This window comes from Carassius gibelio, chromosome B7, assembly GCF_023724105.1.
Source record: "Carassius gibelio isolate Cgi1373 ecotype wild population from Czech Republic chromosome B7, carGib1.2-hapl.c, whole genome shotgun sequence".
NCBI lineage: Eukaryota > Metazoa > Chordata > Actinopteri > Cypriniformes > Cyprinidae > Carassius > Carassius gibelio.
Genome location: NC_068402.1, coordinates 15,625,389 through 15,644,575, shown reverse-complemented (window position 1 = coordinate 15,644,575; position 19,187 = coordinate 15,625,389). Strand labels below are relative to the sequence as shown.

Genomic DNA, 19,187 nt, shown 5'->3' with positions numbered 1-19,187 from the left:
CATCAGGCCTCTGGATGCCTGAAACAGCATCTGCAACAAAAGTAACTTAAGTGTTGAGGGGGATGAGTTGTTGGAAAGAATGTTTGCACTCTAAGAGAAAATCATACCCCTAAATCCAGATGGTACTCTCTAAAAGTGGGATGTGTGTAGGTTTAAATATTGCTTTTAGTTTACACATATTTTAATTTTACACTTTATATCATGCCCCAGCTTTGTTGTATTAGCTTTATTTTAAATGATCTCTAGAGGACATTATTTATTGAGATATGCTGCAGCAATATAAAGTGATTGCCTAAACATGATTGACAGTGAATTCAGCATTATGATTGATTGGCAACACAAAATACATTTGTTGGTGTAACTTAATTTTTATTTAATTTAACTTAACTTCTTTAGTTAATTTAGTAGAGATCACACACACTTACAACCACAATTTCCCAGTTTGTGTGATTAATCTGTGAACAGGCTGATCAAGGCAATCAAGGACGATTATCAATTTAATTTGACCTTTAGTAGGTTCCCTTTCACAAAATGCCAATTCAGTTCACACTGTCAAAAGACTCTAAGAGTGAACGCATCCACTGTGGTGGAGAGTCTAACAAGCTTAAGAGGTTTAACTGGGTAAAAATTAGACTAACAAAAGAGGGAAATTTAAAATGTGTGTCCAGTAAAAGTTTTGTGAAATCTGGGGTTGATAAAATGGGTGATGGGGAAAAAGTAAAGCAATGCAGTTCCGGTGGCATCGGGTTTAGAGGCAGTCCTGCTTTGTGACTCCATGCTGGCCTTTTAGCATGTCTTCTGCATGCGATTGTGGAGTTGGTTCTGTAGAAAAGGAAAGCTGACAGTGGATTTATGGCAATGGTGATGAGCTGCAATGGGCACCAGGTGCTCAACATCACATGTAGCCCCCAGCACTGTTCCATTTAATTGTGACTTCACAATAGAGTTGTTTAATGGATGAGGTCTCACCATAAAGACACACAATACAGGAGACTTTTCTGGAAAACTCTGGTGGTTTAATCCATGGTGCATTTTGTTCTCTGATTAAAAACCAAAAGGTCATGATTATCAGCTTTGTGTGTTTATGTTTAAGTCCTGAAGTATCGACTGAGCCAGAGCAGTGTGTTCTCAGTGGCCTGCAAGTTCGTTAAGAATGTTCCGTCTGGACTGGAATGGCTCGGAACGTTGTTGTTTGTTTATATGTAGGAAACCACCGGGAATTTCAGTTCTCTCTAAACATGAAACCATTCGACTTGCTCTCAGTCCGACTGCTGTCTTCACAATTAACAGTGCGGGAAGCCAAGGATTTTGTCCATAAATTATGACAGAATAAACTCATCACTAAGGAAATAAATTGTTTATGAGGTTTCCATGGCAATTGACTGCATAGAAGTTATGAAGGAGCTGTATGAACACTGAGAAGATTAAATGTATGAATCACTGTTTTATGTGTTCCTGAGAGCTGTACAAACAACTGAAAAATGTGAAATGTTTTAGATATATATATTTTTTTAATCATGCTTTTAATCTACAATAAGCCTAATGATATTTTGTTAATAATAACAAATAATTTTACCGCCTTCATATATTATGCTATGAAGGCATAATTGGCTTTTAAGATTTTAAGTTTTGATATTAAGTGATTGATTTCATTATTCTTCAGCAATTGTTTGAGAATTCATTCTGTTCAATTCTCAACACTATTTTTTATTATATTTGACTAAAAATTGGTAGCAAAACGCACCTAAAAGCAAAATTGCCTACTGCAGATAAAGAATTAGTTGAAAGACAGAGAACTGGCAACATAAAACACAACAAATGCCTCTATTAATTATTTTAAAGACCAAATGTCTGTAGTTTGATGGCAGACAGAAATAGAGAATATCATTAGTTTCCTGAATTTAATGTAATTGTGGATATATTCATATGCTCTGTCTGCAGGATGGAATTTTAGTGGGAGCAGTGGGAGCTTATGATTGGAATGGGGCTGTGCTGAAGGAGACTCGTCAGGGTAAAGTGGTCCCACTAAAGTCTTCTTATGAACAAGAGTTCCCAGAAGAACTGAAGAACCATGGAGCGTATTTGGGTAAAGAATTCAAACCTATACTTAACAAAAGTAGCTGTCAATGCTCATAATGGAAATGCCTCAGTATGATCTGGCTACATCTAAATGATGTCTGCTGTTTTTTTTTGTTTTTTGTTTTTGGTCTAATTCTTTCTCCACTCCTCTCTGTTCCCAAGCAAAGTGATTAATCTAGTATACTGTTTTACAAGTGACAGACATTTGTTATCATCTTTCTCATTTTGGTTTGTAGGTTACACAGTGACATCAGTGGTATCAGCTCGCAGTGGCCAGTTATATGTTGCAGGAGCTCCTCGGTTTAACCACACGGGCAAGGTCATCATCTTCACTCTGAAAAATACTGGAGAGCTCACTATATTACACTCACTCAAGGGACAGCAGGTAATGAACCTAAAAATATGCTCACAAACACTTGCAACGCACAGTGTTTGTATACAGTGCTGTTCTGACTCATTCTTCATGGCTTTTGTGTGCTTACAGCAGTCCTGTTTAACTGTATCTACGTGCTCATACTGTACAAACAGCAGTGATCAATTGGTCATTCTGTTTTCAGTTTGTTACATTTCTCTCCTGGCTTTCATTTGCCATGAGTGGACTGTCTAGATTACAAATTTATCCCAAACAGCCCATGTGCTTCTCATCACCGTCCTAAACCATGCAAATAAATTCGCTCTTACAAATGAAACACAGAGAAAATTGAATATTTTTTAAAGGAGATTAACATTTAACAGGTGATTAGCGCCACAGTAAACAGCCTTAAATATAACCCTATTAACTGTGCATCATTTTTCATGTGACTTGGCATTTACAAAGCATATACAGATGTTTGTGATTCAAAGATGCACAGGAGAAACGTGATAGTAGTGCATTTGAGTTAGGCTAAAATCTCTTTTTTTTTTTTTTTTTTTTTTTGACCAACTGCTTTTAACTACTGACTTTAGAATGATATTTATTCTGGAACTTAAATTGCCATATTATGGCATGTTTATTTTACCCTGTGTTTGCCATATTTCTGTGTCCTTATGTTATCCACTTTAAGTTGGTAGACATTTTCAAATATAATGATAAGGATATTTGTTTTACATAGAGGACAATACAAGTAAAAAGTGGCTCAGTTTAACTCCCTATGTGTTTTCATGCATTTTATGCTTACCTCAGTACATATCCAAGTGGGGTGTTTCACAGTTGTTAAATTTGTGTCCCTGTGCACCACTAGTAGTCATTTTGGTCTTGATGGATGTGTCTGTGCAGATTGGGTCATACTATGGCAGTGAGATTGCTCCAGTAGATCTGGATGATGATGGAGTGACTGATAACCTGCTGGTGGCTGCTCCCATGTTCTTCAGTGGAGGCTGGGAAAAGGGCAAAGTCTACATCTACAGAGTCACAGAGCAGGTAAAGTATCTTCGGCATTTTCTTGTGAAAAACAAGTTAATTAGCTATTGAGTAGCTATTATATTACCTCCTGTTTACTTCTTACCCAGAATACAACACTACAGATGTTGCATCTTGTCTTAAAGCCAAGGGATCCATGCTCCAATTCTGTGCCTGTGCATTAATGCACTTTCTCTTTAATGATCTCACGTAAATACTGACAGGCTTTTGCCACCTGCCATACTTCGCATCAGAGAGTAGTGGAGGGTGAACTCAGCAGGAAAATATTTCCCCCTTGAAATGTAATTATATGAAGCTCACAGAGAGAGAGAGCTGCTATAATAAATGGAAAAGGCTGGAGTGCATGCAAGAGCAATGCTGTGAATAGAGCAGAACTCCATCTTTATCCATTTAGCTCGTATAAGCCATTTCCTTACGGCCTTAGCCAGGAGACCACAATACCTCAGGTTGCAGCCAGACACTGGGTACATCAACAGAGCTGGTCATCTGCACTGTTTTACTGAAATAATTGATCATGGTTAAAGTCACTGCTCCTCAGAAAAATGATCAGTATATACTGTCCGTTTATTATGCACACCACCCTTCTTTTCTCTTCTCTTCTCTTCTCTAATGCTAATCTAATAGTTTTATAGGAAGGCTGAGAAAACAACTGATTTCACATGTCTGTCGTTGTCTAGCTGTATATTTTCAGAGAGAGAGAGAAAGATTTAGGAATTTAGGAGGAGGGTGATGTGCATGGCTAATTACTCTCCCAAATACTTGGCTGACGTGAACAGTCTTTGCTTTGAGAAACTGCACCTTTCTCTCAAACTTTTCAGCCATTTGAAACAAATTGTTTTCAGAAGCACAAATAACTACTAAATTACCGGATAATATAGGAGTTCACTTGACCTTGGGAGTCTGGTTTGGACTGTAATAGTAAATGTTTGTGCTTAAAACTATTTAAAACTATTTATTTCAGTCTTGTGGAATATTTTAGCATTTCTTCAAATATACTGTATGTGAAACTGCATTTAAGGCTGTCTCTGTGAAGCAGACTTTGTTCAATTTGTTGTATTTAGTCAACAATGTCGCCCAAATTTCTTACATAAACACATTGTAGGTTGTCGTCGTGGTCTCTGCATCTGGATAACAAATTCCTCAAAAGATTGTCTCTGGTTACAGAAATGTTTACCTCTTATCCATGACCTAAGTGGATATTTCCCTCATAAACAGACTCTTCTCAGAGTTTCTACATTTGTTTATGATAGGAATGTGATATAAATATAAAAAAAAATGCTCTTCTTTCTCATTAAAAGTTTGCATTGAACATTTTTGCCCAATAGCAGTATAAACTTTCATGTAAATAGGTTTCTTTTATATCTCTTTTAAACCATAATATTTATATATACTGTATTCCCAAAGTATTTTTTCAATTAAGACTTCAAGATTTCAGTTTTAAGCAAAAGCAGCATTGAATTATGGGTTAGATGAATATCCAATGTAGAAATAGGAGTTTATATCTAGAGTTCAATCCAGTGCATTGTGGGGCCAGCTGACTTCATTAAAGAGCAGAATATCTGAACATTGTTGGATTGTGAACCTATTAGTTTACCCCCTACCGTTGCCAATTTTGGTGTACAAGCTATCAACTTTTATGGAGCACCAAGGCTGATTTTGTTCTCATCATGCTGTATCTAAATTATGTTCTCCCTGATGGCAGCCTTTTTTGCTTTTTTTCCTATCAGCCTCGTTTTATACTGGAGGGCTCGCTGGAGATTTTAGATCAAGGTCAGAATGCCCGTTTCGGCTCTGCACTGGCCCCTGTGCCTGATCTTAACGGGGATTCATTTAATGATGTGGTAATAGGAGCTCCGTTAGAGGATGACCACAAAGGAGCCATTTACATTTACCACAGCCAACGCAACAGAATACTGAGGAAATATAAACAGGTACTGCATAAATGTCCAGCTACTCTCTTGTGTGTTAATTAATCTGCATGTATTTGCTTTGAGTAGATAATTATGGCAAGACTTTGCATCCATCTCTTCTTTCTGTCAGAGGATTGGTGCTATTCAGCTGGCCCCAGGTCTGCAGTACTTTGGTCGCAGTATCCATGGGAAGATGGATATGAATGGAGATGACCTGGTGGATATAGCTGTGGGATCTCTCGGTGCTGCAGTACTTCTGTGGTGGGTTTCTAACACAAGGTTATTTATACTCTCCTTAAAGGAATAGTTCACTCAAAAATGAACATTTTGTCATAATTTACTCACCCTCATGTCATTCCAAAGCTGTTTAAGTTTCTGTCAAATTTTGAACACAAAAGAAGATATTTTGAAGAATTTTGAAGAACCAAACAGTTGTTGGTCCACATTGACTTCCATTGTAAGGAAATAAATACTATAGAAGTCAATGGGGGCCATCAACTATTTGACTACCAGCATTCTTCAAAATATATTTTTTGTTCTTAACATAAGAAAGAAACTACAGGTTTGGAATGACATGAGGGTGAGTAAATCGTGACAACATTTTCATTTTTTGGTGAACTATCCCCTTAAATACCACAATAATGTAAAATGTTTGCTTTGCTGCAGGTCTCGAAGTGTTGTCCGAATCCATGCTATTGTTCGATTTGAGCCCAGCAAGATCAACATATTCAATAAAGACTGTCGGAGAGGGGGGAAAGATGTGACCTGCATGTCAGCTATTGTATGTCTGAATATCACAGCTAGGACTCCTATCAGAGACTCACAGGAAATAGGTCAGTATTTATATATTTTTTAGTGCTGTCAAATGATTAACTGCGATAATAATAATAAAAGTTTTATGTATGTGTACTGTTTATTTATTATGTATATATTAATATACACACATACATTATATATTTTGAATGTGCATGTGTATACATTTATATATTTACATTATTATATTTTATATTATATAGAAATATATTATATATGTTCACATAACATATTTTTCTTAAATATATTCATGCATGTGTTTGTAAATACATTATATATATATTAGTATACACTCTAATATTATGCAAACAAAGATTTTTATTTTGGTTGCGATTAATCACGATTAGTCGTTTGACAGCCCTAATATTTGTTATTTATTTATTTATTTGAAATACCACTGTAAATAAATAAAAATACTGAACTAAAAAAAAATACTGAGTCTTTCTGAATACATATAAATTGGTATATAAAAAGTTGAATCTCTATAAATTGTTGCTCATTCATTAAATCGTATTCATTTATGAACTTATTATGTAAATAAAATGATTTTTGTGAAATGACTACATCAGTTGTACTGCTGGATTGCAACAGTTCTTTGGTCAAAGGCTGAAAAGCTTAGGTTTCACTGAAAAACACTCGAAAAATGTTTTGGAGAATAGGAAGATATAGAAGTGCTTAGAGTTGACAGCTGGTGAGGTTTACACACCACTGACCAGCTGCACATCCAGTGTAGTTCACGTATTAAAGTATGCCACGTATTAGCATGAAAAAGATATCATCAGTAGTGATGAATTGTTCAACATACACTAATCTTTTGATCTTTCATTTGTTGCTTTTGTTGATTTAAGATTTACCTTGGGAATGGAAAAGAAAAGCTGATTAGCCAGCTCTGGAAATTATAAAGTAGACACATTGGGTAAAGACTCTGGCTGAAATAATAAAATAAATTAGTATAAAAACTATTTAGCTTGTGTAATATTGTGTCCAGAAGCTAAAGTCTTTAAAACAGCAGAAAAGATCAGTGGTATATTATAGATAGTTGTGTTTTATGCCCTACACATTAAGTAGAAGCACAAATCGAGGCAGACTGGACTGCCTTGCTGCATTAAAGTGCCTCAGTCCCTCAGGACAGGGCTAGTTAGTGTTTGACACATGCAGTTTGACTTAAGGCCTTGATGACCACAGGTTTGTTTTAAAGAGCCACACAGATGGGAAATCAAAAATTACCTGTATTGCAGTGTATGATGTAGCTGTCCATCAGTGTAAACAATGTGCAAAGTAATTAAACCAAAAAGTACACGATTTATAAAGTTATTGGCTTCTAAAGTAAGAAGTCGACTCTGAATCGCTGAAACGAGTCGTTATAGATTTCAAATCTTTTGTATGTCACTAGGAACACTTTGCATAATAATCTCCGCCTACCATCTCGGGAGAAACGAAACTCTGACCTGCCCCCCCCCCCCACACACACACACAGATGCTCTGGTTGGTGTGATAGCATCATGTCGAGGAGACAGTGTGTTTTTAATTGCAAAGGCAAGTTTGTTTTATTTTCACTGCCAAAGAATGAAGATCAGAAGAACCAATGGCAAAAATTCATTTTTACCACAATACCAGAGCAGTACAACAAATCCCTTTTGTTGTGTTCACATTTCACTGATGACTGCTTTTCTAATCTCGGTGAGTACAACGGGATTTTCAAAGCGTTTGGCCATAAAAGAGGGTTCATTACCAACTTTATTTAGAACAACGAGCATCTCCGAATCACAACGCGAAGTATGATTATGAAGTTATGTGTTTGTTTTCTCCTGAGTGTCTTATCAGTATGTGTGCTGTCTGCGCTGATCTTCATTTACAAACACGTCATTAAAATGAAGTGTAACTCCGTGAATACTCAACGAAGAGACATGAGAGCGATATCTATAGAAAGCTTGACATGTCTACTTTAAAACTAAACAAGTGCTGCCGATTCTTTATTCTGTGATAAAGTAATCCATATGAAAACAACGGGATGTCTGTTTTTCATGTCTCCCTTCGTTATATCTAATGTGACCACACCCCCGCGCTGAACGCACTATTCAGATTCAAACTGAAGCGCGCGGCTTGAATACACCCACACAGAAGAAAAAGCAGCGAGACTGTTCAAGTTTTTTTATTTTACTGTTTGCTTCGCGGTGAGAAGAATAAGACATAATTCACCCCAAACAGATGCTAACGCATAGTTTACCGTGAAGTTGTGTGCGGAACAACCAATCAAACCTGACTATGTTAGTTGACCAATCAGAACACAGTATGCTACCGAAAGGTGGGGTTTAAGGAAACTGAATCTTTTGAACAGCTTTGCACGAACCGTTCGGGGATCTCTGAGAATTGAGGTAATTTTAAAATGATATTTTGACAAAATGACAATGTTTTTTAACCTTGGATGGATTTAAACCTTATAAACAGTGATAGGAAGCTTAGAATTTTCATCTTACTGGCTCTTTAAAATACATGTGCGTGGAAGGTCAGGTTCCTGTGTAACGTGTAGGACCAGAGAGCAGCACAACTGTTTTTAGTTAACCTTCATTACCCCAGAGCATCTCCATCATTCCATGGGTGTGAAGCCAATATAATGGTCTCAGAGAGATGACATGTCTTAGTCTTTAGGGCCATTCAGGGGGATCGGACTTCTGGGGCAATACAGATGAAGGCACATATTTTATTTTGATCTAATTCTCCTCACATGGGGAGGGTTTTGAATATGTTAAGCTTTTAAGTGTGTTGTTTATTGGTAGGCCTACGCATTTTTCAAATTTATGAGATTTTAAAAAGTAGGATAACTAAGTTTATAGGCTTTTCTCAGCCCATGAACAAGGTTCAAATTGTCTTTCAGCATACTCATTTTTGAACCTTGATGGACATCCTCACAACATTCAGGTCTCTTAAAGGGGTTTGCCTTAAAATTTTATGGATGTTTTTTAAGGCCTCAAAACTCCCAAATTGTTTCACCTCTAGAGTTTCCTAAATCTGTCTGTAGTCCATACTTGGTAGAGCACTATTGTGTCCATAAATAAATGCCCCTAAAGTTGATAACACTTTCATTTAGTGTTATAGCTAATGCCTTCAATGTAATAATGATGCAAAGTAACTAAATATTTGAGAAATATTTCACTGTATGTTCACTCTTTTCCTTTCACTTCTCCTAGCTATCAGCTACAATGCTTTCTTTGAGGAGAAGCGCTTCAACCCTCGAGCTGTGTTTGATGACCCAGATCACCAGCAGCCACAGAATCTCACACTGCTTCCTGGAGAGGAGAAGTGTGACCACATCTTCTTCCACGTCATGGTTAGCTCTCACCTCTTAGGTCACCAAAGTGTCACAAGAGGGCATTTGCGTTGCATTTAAAATAATTGGTAATAAAACATAATCCACAATGACAACATAGCAGCATTCCTACTTTATTAAGTTCACTTTCTAGTATTACAACAGCAGATTATATTCTTCCAGTTCACTCTTTAATAGCCATTTATTTAGATTGAGAGATTTATGGTTTTGTAATGTTGATACAGGAGACTACAGACTATGCCAGACCCATTATATTCACAGTAGAAACTGAGCTATTGGAACTGGATCAAGGCCCAGTTCTGGATGATAGCTGGCCGACTACAGTGAAAACACAAGTGAGTGTCTTTAGGTCAAGAGAAACCTTACTGTTACACTCTATATCTTTTGTTAACAACATTAACACACACTATGAATTATGAAGCATGCTGAAACCTATGCGTGTAATAGCAATAATTACATCTAAAAATTTCTCTCCAGCTTCCCTTCTGGAACGGTTGTGACGAAGATGACCACTGTGTTCCAGACTTGGTGTTACAGTCTAAGACTGATCTAATGAATCGCAAGTAAGACAAAGCCCACACACATATGCAGAAACACTCACATGTACACATGCTCTCATTCCCCTCTCTTCTTCCACAGGCAGTTCTGTGCCCAGGCGTTTCGAGCAGGCAGTCTATTATGTCAGAGTCAGACGCCAGCAGAACCTTCTGAGCGCATTATAGAGGGATCCAGGAAGAGGATGGTTGTAGATGTTCGTCTGGAAAACAGAGGGGAAAATGCATATGGAGCTCAGCTTAACATCACTAACTCTCCAAACCTACACTTCTCCAGCCTTATAGTGAAGGTACAACATCACTTTGATGGCTTAGTTTTTTGATACCTGATGAGAACTGGTTGGTTGATTTGTTTCAATGTCCATTCATTCAAAACTTGATTGATACTAATGACCTTGGTGAAATGCATCTGCAATAGTATTTGTGAATATAAAGTTAATTCTGTTCTCTCTTTCTCTATTCATAGGATAACTCTGAAATACATATAGACTGCCGCAGTGACAACAGGCGAAAATATGAGAAATCTTGCAATATTAGTGCACCCTTTATGAGAGCAAAATCACAGGTGAGTTGCCATTGCCACAGTTTTTAAAACTCACAAAGGCTCCATTTATTTGATCAAAAGAATGAATGCAGAGAACACACAGTAAAAACAGCAGCATTGTGAAATATTATTACAATTGAAAATAACTGTTTTCTATTATGTGATTTAAAACTCTCTTAAGATTCCCATGATGCAAAACTTAATTTTCAGCAGCCATTGCTCTAGTCTTCAGTGTCACATGATGAATGCCACATGTTTAAAACAGTTGTGCTTCTTAAAACATAGGATTCTTTAATGAATCAAATGTTTAGAAGAATGTATTTTATTAGAAATAGAAATATTTTGTAGCAATTGAAATGTCATCACTTGTGATACATTTAATGCATCCTTGCAGAATGTAAAGAACTAGCATGTAGTTTCACTAAACCCTTGTCATATTTCCCTAATGTGTCTAATATAAATGGTTGGTGAGATGTTTTTCAGGAGCCTGAGCCAGGCCAAATGTATTTTGTTAACTTAGGCATTTAGCATATTGGACTCCATATGCAGAATTATGTATTGTATATTCCGGGCAGATGTTTTATTGCCATGCTCAGCAACTCAGGTTATTCTAGGGACAGCACTAGCTATGAATGAATGAATCAGTGAGTGAGGGATTTATATAGCCGACTGTGCTCTAGAAAGCCTTGCTTACACAAACATATTGGACCACACAGTCAAAAACTATATAGACTTATCCATATTACCCATCTGCAGAACCATCAGGAGCTATCACAGAAATACCTAAGTCTTTACGTCTGGAATGTTCACGGGGCATAAACATACTCACAAAGTCACCAGCACCCTGAAGTTTCAGAATGATTCACTTAGTGTCCTTTTTTCTGCTGACATTTAAGCTTGTGTTCAGGCATCTCCAGAAAAAGAAAACATGAGGCAAGAATGCAATGCAAGAATACTGTTACCATACGGTTACTACGTCCATACAGAGCAAGGCCCATCAATCACACGGCCTGGACCACAGAAGTCTGTCCTGCGCTAGGGCACTGCTTTGATAGGAAACTGGTCAGCAGCTTCTCACAGAGTCCTGATTCATTTTCTTGAAGTTTGGGGGTCATTGGAGCAACACTTGTGGCTACAGGGAGAGATTTTATTGGCCCACTTGGGAGCCTGGTTCTGCTCAGAACAGTATGCGATGGGGTTAAAGTGGAATAAAAGGAGGAGAACTCAGGAGGAGAGAACGTAAAAAGGATTTTCCATGCTGTTTTGTGGCTCTACTTACCAAGGGGGAATAAAGAGTTGCCCACGTAGTTATAGCTGTGTCCAAATGCTTCCATTTCTCTGAGCAAGAATAAAACTTAAAGCCAGCTCTTGTGCTTTAAAGGGATAGTTCACCCACAAATGGACATTCTGTTATTGTTTACATGTCATTCCAAACCTGTATGACTTTTTAATTTATTTTATTTTTGCTAAATGCAAAAGACAGCATTTATTGTTTTGGGTACCATGTTGTTTAAGACCTCACTGAGCTGATCTTCATTGTATTGAGGAACAGTTGGAACATTCTTTGAAATTAGCTTCTTTTAGATATAAAAGAAAAAATACAATTCTGGAATGACAGAAAGATGAATGCTTTCAATTAGTCAGACTTACAGTACATGATCAAATATCAAATAAGAAGTAGAAGATTCATTTTGTAAACTGCATGGAGGCTTGGATTACCACTGAAGTGGTGGCTAGAGCCGCAGCTTCATGAACTGCAGCAGATGTTCACTGGGAGAGTCTGTGTATCATCTGTATCTGTGTTTTGTCACTGTGAAGAGATGTTTATACAGGATATGGAAGTTAATACCTCATGTGGTGGTTAGACTGCTCAGTGAATAGCCAGAAGCAGTGGATGAAGCCCTTTCTTCCACACAAATGATGTTATTTGTCTGTAGAAAAAGGCTAAAGGCAGACTAGCGTAAAGGGTCTTGGCCTGTTTGTATCATTCTTGTATATCCAGACAGGCTGTTTGCCTTGGAAAATATTGGTTCATCTTTAAAAATGTAAGTTTTGGATATGATCAGGGTATAAATTTGAATTCTGGAAGCGAGGAATCCAGAAACTAGGGATGAGCTCATATTTGAACGTGTGTGAAGTTGGAATGGATGAGAGAAAAACTAAACAGTAGCATGCATGAAATTGTAAGGAGTGACAAAAACACTTTGATCAAGCATTACTCTATTGCTCTTTCTCCAGGTGACATTTCGTTTGGAATTTGAATTCAGTCACTCTGTGCTGCTGGATCACATACGGATCATGTTGGAGGTTACCAGGTAGGCTTTGTCTGAGATGTTGTAAAGATTTGGATATGAAAAAAATTTGGGAACAATGCAATTAAGAATATGAAACTGAAAAACTCTGAATTGTATTTATTATTGTAAGTCTCGTGATTAAAAAACATAAGATTAAGAAAAAAATCCACAAGAAAATTCAATGATTTGCTTAAAAAAAAAATCTGTTTATTTTTTGGAGCACATTTTATCCTGTGCAGGACAAAACAACAACAACAAAAATACACATTGATCACTGGATGACTAAACGGCCAAATTAAAATCTGCTAGATGTGGTCTCAGTTAAAGTGTCTAACATTGCTGATGGTTTGGAATGTTATGAAACTCTGAGGGAAAGGATCTTGGACACGGAGATGCATGAGCTGGAATGTTAAACTCCTGATACATGCAGCCAAGTGTCACTTCGGAGTGAATCCTGCCTGGGAGGTTTCTCATGCCTATTCTTATGTCTCTGCAGTGAGGGTGAGGAAGTTGTCCTACACGATAACATTAATAACATTTTCTACACTCTGAAATACGAAGCTGATCTGCTCTTCACAAGGTGAGATAGATGTGTGTTTGCTTGAGTGCTCTAATCAATATGTGTGATTGTGGAAGTTGGAATAGTTACAATACACTTTGATTCTGTCAGGGACTTTTACCCTACCCGATTTGAGCTTAAACCAGACCTCTCTCTAGAGGAACCTAGTGATTTCAACCCTCCGTTCAACTTTACCTTTCAGGTGAGGTCCACTTCATTGCTATCTATAACTAAAAAGAGGAGGGCCCTCATGTTTCCAACAAACCAAACATGTTTTCTCTATGCATCACAGATCCAGAACCTTGGTTATTTTCCGATCCAAGATTTGCAACTGTACATTGCAATCCCCGAGGTCACAAAAAATGGTAATCAACTCCTGCAGATCAAAGATTTCCATATTGATCAGGTGAGGAGGACACAACTAGACTAGTTTTACACTACTTGTTATCACAATTTGCCTTAGATTTCCAAAAATATTTATAAATGCTGGAAAATGCTATTTCCCAAACGTTTGCCTGATATACAGTCTAGATGAATCCGTGCTAGTTGCCAAAAGTCAGAGCCACTTTGCAGATTTGAGTTGAGAGATTTTTTTAACTTCAGACTATGATTACATCCATCTGGATGATATCAAACTTGTTTTATCAGGCCCAGATTGGCTAATCGGAAGGACGGGGAGAATTCCGGGCTGGCAGTGTTGTTTTTGTACGAAAGTAAAATTATTTTTAGAATAATTGTACATAAAACAAATGCGATTATTTCTGAGAACTTAATTTTTTTTTACATTTTTTTAAAATGTTGTGACATTTGGCAAGTATAGTAACCCATACTCAGAATTGGTGCTCTGCTTTTAACCCATCCAAGTGAACAAACACAGCAGTTAGAAGTGAACACACACCTGGAGCAGTGGGCAGCTATATCCAATGCCCAAGGAGCTACTGGGGGTTCAGTGCCTTGCTCAAGGGCACTTTAGCCGTGGGTATTGAGGGTGGAAGAGAGCTCTGTTCATTCTACCTACAACTCTTGCCAGCACCGAGACTCGAACCTGCGACCTTCGGGTTACAAGTCCAACTCTAACCATTAGGCCACAGCTACCCATTATAGGCCAGAGTCTGACTAAATGTTTTTATGCAGACATTATGGTACAGCACAAATATTTTGAGCTTTTTTTTTTTCCTCCATTGTTTCCTTATAAAGAAGCACAATTGTTTGTCACAATTGGGCTGAAAATGAATTTCACTCTGGCCCTGTGTTTTATATTTCAAACCGATTTTAAAACACTTGCTTTTTCATTTTTCATGTGTCGATTGCATCAGTCTAAATATTCTAATTATTCAATTAGTTTTTAGTAATTAGTTCAATTAGTAACTGATTTTTAAAATTACATTTCTGCATTTGGCAGAAGCTTTTAAAGTGAATTACTGCACAATTCTTTCAAGATATACATTTTATCAGTTCATACATTCTCTGGGAGAAGAACCCATTACCTCGACATTGTTAGCGTCATGCTCTACTGTTTTTGAGCTAAAGGGAATGATATTAATAGTGATTTGTGTCTTTTTTGTAATAATAGTGCTTTGTGCCTTTTTCCATCAGGAAGGTGGAAGTCATTGTATCCCCCCTCAGCATGTGGCACACAGTCGGGCGTCTCCGGAGGATCTCTCACGAACATCACGACTGGTAATACCCTCTCTGCACAGGCTTAAAGTGTCACAGACAAAATGTGTGCCACATTCCAGACTTTTGCTTTAGCACTTCATAAAAGCCTGGCTTGTGTTGTTATGGTGCTTTATAGTTTGCCTGATTTAGGGGCTTTCAGATATGAGATGTTGATTTAATGTGCAACAGCAAAGCACTTCTCTGCAAAATAGTTGGTTTTACTCTCTGAATAAAGCCACTTGAGTTTAATAAATTGTGTCATAAATTATTGGCAAATCTTGTTCATCTTCAAATAATTCTAGAAATGTTATTTTGTTTTTGAAGATTCTTGTATGTCTGAGGTAGGGAGTTTTGTAATGCAACTCTAATGCACATCAGATTCCCACCACAAGCATCTGGGTTTCATCAGTAAGATTGTCTCTTTGTCAGAGAAATGTTCCTTGCTCATTTGCACAGAACTACTCCAACACCCTGACGGTGCCAGTGCAGTGTACTGTCAGCCTGCCTTCCTACAGAGACGTCAGTGTGAGAATCGGTGGATCCCTCCGAACTGATGCATTGCATGCGGTGAGTAGCTGTGACTTTGCAATAACAATCTGATGAAGATGAAGAAGTATAATTTGGAAAGAACTTGTAATCAGGGCACAGTGTTCACACAACATGTAGGCTTTGGTCGAGAGGAGGATCTCCCAAAACCAATGCAAACCTATGATCGGACCAGTAATTAGAGGCAAGAAGTCATGCAGTACATGTAGACATACTGTAATCTGGTTTTGTTTACATTTTGTACTTTTTTTATTCCTTTTTTCTCTCGCACAACAACAAACAAGAAAGGCACATGCTTTGAATTTACAGTGACACCAGAAAGTAATTTGGACACTTAATCCACACGCAAAATGTTAAATGTCTGCAGCCAAAAGTCAAAGCAGGTGGCATTTGTTTTTGAAGGGGGAAAAAACACTTAAGTAAAACAAGTGTTGCTTAGACAATAGCTATATTGTTTGAAAGTAAGAAATATTATTTGTATAATTTGTGGCTGTCAAATGTTAATATAAGTTCCATAGTTAATATGCCTCAAAAAGAGAAGGAGTTACACATTTGATAGTCCACTTTAGACATCTATAACAGTAAGTAACTTTGCAGCTACTGTACATGTCAACTAACTCAGAGTATTAGTAGACTGTTAGGTTACAGAGTAAGTTGAATCCATTGATGTATTTAAAAAGTTACTTACAATCACTTATATATAGTTGCTTACAGATTGATGGTGCAAGTAACCATCAAAAAGTCAGTCCACTAATATTCTACATCTACTAATACTTTAATGACTGGTAGTTAGGACATAGTTGCAAAGCCATAAAATGTCTGAAGTACACTGTCAAAATTAAAATGTTACCAAGTTAAGTTACATTTTAGTTAGAGTGAAGCATCATTTTTTGCAGTGTCCACTTGGTTTGATATTGTTTATCTAAGGTCAGACATTTTGCTAGAAGTATGGCTTTCTCCACCACTTCTCTAGTTTCTCACTTTCAGTGCTTGCTCTCTCCAACTTTTGCACATCCACTGAAGTAAGCATCTGTAAGAGAAACTGAAAACTGTTTTTCTTGTCACGGGCAGCTGAAGTTCAAAACCCTCGAGCTGGTGACGACAGCCTCAGTGGAACTGAACCCATCCAGCCCTATGTTTCTGCCTGAAGAGAGGCCAGTCAGACATGTGAGTCACCCTTTATACACACAAGCATTTACAGAAACCCATAATACAGAAACACTGCAGGACAACATGTTTAGACTAGGTGAAAATAAATCCATGACTGAATTTGTGAAGATGTGGTTAGTATGAGGAGTTGCTGTTGTCTTTTTCATCCTTGGCAATTTTGACTAAAACATTGATAAATGATGTGTTTCATTCATCTGTCAGAAACAGTTAAGAACAATTGTACACAAGCATGTGATATAAACATCCTTATGCTAACATTACTGAATGTTTGACTTCATACACTCATGTGCACTGGTTTTCTCATGCCAGAACCTTATCTTTACACACCAGTGTCTTCTGGTGAGCTACTGTGTGTGTTGTTTCACCACAGTAAAAGAACCTGGAGCCAAAGGGACCGAAAGGACCAGCAGCACACTTCAGTTCTGTTCTCTTCTGTATTGCTGTGAGGTGCTGCCATCTGTAGGCAGGCCAGAAAATAGACATAAATACTAACATGAGGAAATCTGAACTCAGCTGCAGCAGATGAAACATGAAATGTGATAACTTGTTTAGAACAGAAAAGTAGTACCAAGATATACAGAGAAAAGACTTCTGAGGAACCCAACATTCATACCACAAGCAGCTATAATAAGATCTCTGGTAAAGCAGAATAGCTTGTTATATTTTTTCTTTTGTATGTGTATGTTTTTTTTTTTAGATAGTCCTGGAGATCAGGAAAGAGGAGGATTACCGTGTTCCCATCTGGATTATCATAGGCAGCACACTTGGAGGCTTGTTACTCCTCTCACTTCTCATTTTGGCACTTTGGAAGGTAATGTTTACTTATTTTTTAAGCATGCACAGATGCATGCATGTAAGCATGGATGGATTTAAGAATAGACAGAATAAATCTTGATTATTACTATTATTATTATTATTATTCCACTCCAATAGTTGGGGTTTTTCCAAAGGCAGAAAAGGCGTGAGGAGATTGAGAATGAGGCTAATGGCAAGATGATGGAAGAGCGATAACGCAGGCTGCTCATGAGGGTTCTGACAGGCCTACATCTCAGGGACCAACCAACAGCAACATTAGACGTCTCTGAAACAGACAGAAAGGGAGAAAGAGAGAAAAACAGGACTTGAGGCAATGAAGAAAGGAGAGGGATTTGCTCTGTGCACTGGACGACCTGTTGTTCAACCATGAAAAACACTGCAATGACGCTCACCATGCCTGCACTGCTTACTGAGCCGACCCTGCAGACGGGTCTCCATCTAACTTCTCACTCCAAATCAAAACCCTCAGATGGCAGGTTGAGGACATGTCTTCTGGCAGACACTTAGAAGATGCATTCAAAAAGAAAAGCCTTTTTCACGGGGTCTTTGGAAATGCAATCATTTGCATTTGATCCTTGGTCAAATCCAGTGTCTGACTCTGCAGATATACAAGAGAAACCTCAAAGGGCTGTAACTCTATAATACAGCTATGTTTTCTGGTGCTTCTTCTTGGACATCTGGAAAAAAGGGACATTTTGGAGGTAAAAAGTGCAAAAGTTAGCTCAATTTATTGTAATGCCTGTCATTATTATATGTTATGTAATATTAGGCACTGGAGTATGTAGCTCTGTGTTTTTTGCAGTGGCCATAATTTATTGAATAGGAAATGGACTGTTGTGGACTTAGTACAATTTTGTAAAGAATTATTCTCCTCTAATACTCTAAATAATTATACATCAGCATTTTATGTTTTTCTGTATGCTCATTCTTCAGTCTCAAATAACAATAGAGGTGGACATTTACTATTTGACTTTTTTTAAATATTGATGCACTTTTTATATTGTAGTGATACAAACTTGAATTTTGTAAATATACAGGTTATCTTTGTTACACAGATTTCAGTTGTTTGCTTTCATGAGGATGGTGGCATTGTAAAGCATCTCTAGTGAGATGTCAGTCCCAGTTAAACTTCCACGATTGAGCAGCACATCCTCTAATACGCTTCACACCTCAACAAGTAGCCTTTGAGAAAGGGTATGCTTACTGTACAGTACGTCATCCAGACATTTGATGGTTAACTCAATTTAGTTATTTAGAATATTGTTCAAATGTTCCCTAATATCAAATGATGTTGAGTGTTTACAATGCTATGAAACATCCTTATCATTTGTGGTATTGTAGTCAGGGATCCCTATTCTCCAATGCTTTATCATATATATGTGTGTGTGTGAATATACCTGTCCAAGAATATAAAATAAATATCTAAATAAAGAATTTGGAAAAAGAATGAGTGTTTATAAATGACGAAGAATACTAGCTCTTAAATGCTTAAATTATATGAGTAAATCTTCCCAAA

The 19,187-nt window shown here is 37.4% G+C and overlaps 1 protein-coding gene across 2 annotated transcripts in view; it reads left to right on the top strand.

Moving 5' to 3' along the window:
• The window catches only part of itga11a (integrin, alpha 11a), a 41,854-nt gene extending 22,749 nt beyond the window's left edge, over positions 1-19,105 (top strand). The window contains exons 11-30 of one of the 2 annotated variants that reach the window (XM_052561027.1): positions 1,942-2,086; positions 2,316-2,464; positions 3,335-3,478; positions 5,206-5,409; positions 5,519-5,649; positions 6,055-6,221; positions 9,390-9,529; positions 9,754-9,864; positions 10,007-10,092; positions 10,169-10,373; positions 10,550-10,648; positions 12,866-12,942; positions 13,418-13,501; positions 13,592-13,682; positions 13,773-13,886; positions 15,077-15,160; positions 15,596-15,706; positions 16,757-16,852; positions 17,553-17,666; positions 17,806-19,105. In XM_052561027.1, coding sequence (XP_052416987.1) covers positions 1,942-2,086; positions 2,316-2,464; positions 3,335-3,478; positions 5,206-5,409; positions 5,519-5,649; positions 6,055-6,221; positions 9,390-9,529; positions 9,754-9,864; positions 10,007-10,092; positions 10,169-10,373; positions 10,550-10,648; positions 12,866-12,942; positions 13,418-13,501; positions 13,592-13,682; positions 13,773-13,886; positions 15,077-15,160; positions 15,596-15,706; positions 16,757-16,852; positions 17,553-17,666; positions 17,806-17,820 — 2,367 coding nt within the window. In that variant the 3' untranslated portion in view covers positions 17,821-19,105. Of the gene's footprint in view, positions 1-1,941; positions 2,087-2,315; positions 2,465-3,334; positions 3,479-5,205; positions 5,410-5,518; positions 5,650-6,054; positions 6,222-9,389; positions 9,530-9,753; positions 9,865-10,006; positions 10,093-10,168; positions 10,374-10,549; positions 10,649-12,865; positions 12,943-13,417; positions 13,502-13,591; positions 13,683-13,772; positions 13,887-15,076; positions 15,161-15,595; positions 15,707-16,756; positions 16,853-17,552; positions 17,667-17,788 lie in introns of both variants that reach the window. The other variant, XM_052561026.1, reaches the window with a different exon arrangement.
• The last annotated feature ends 82 nt before the right edge of the window (positions 19,106-19,187 follow it).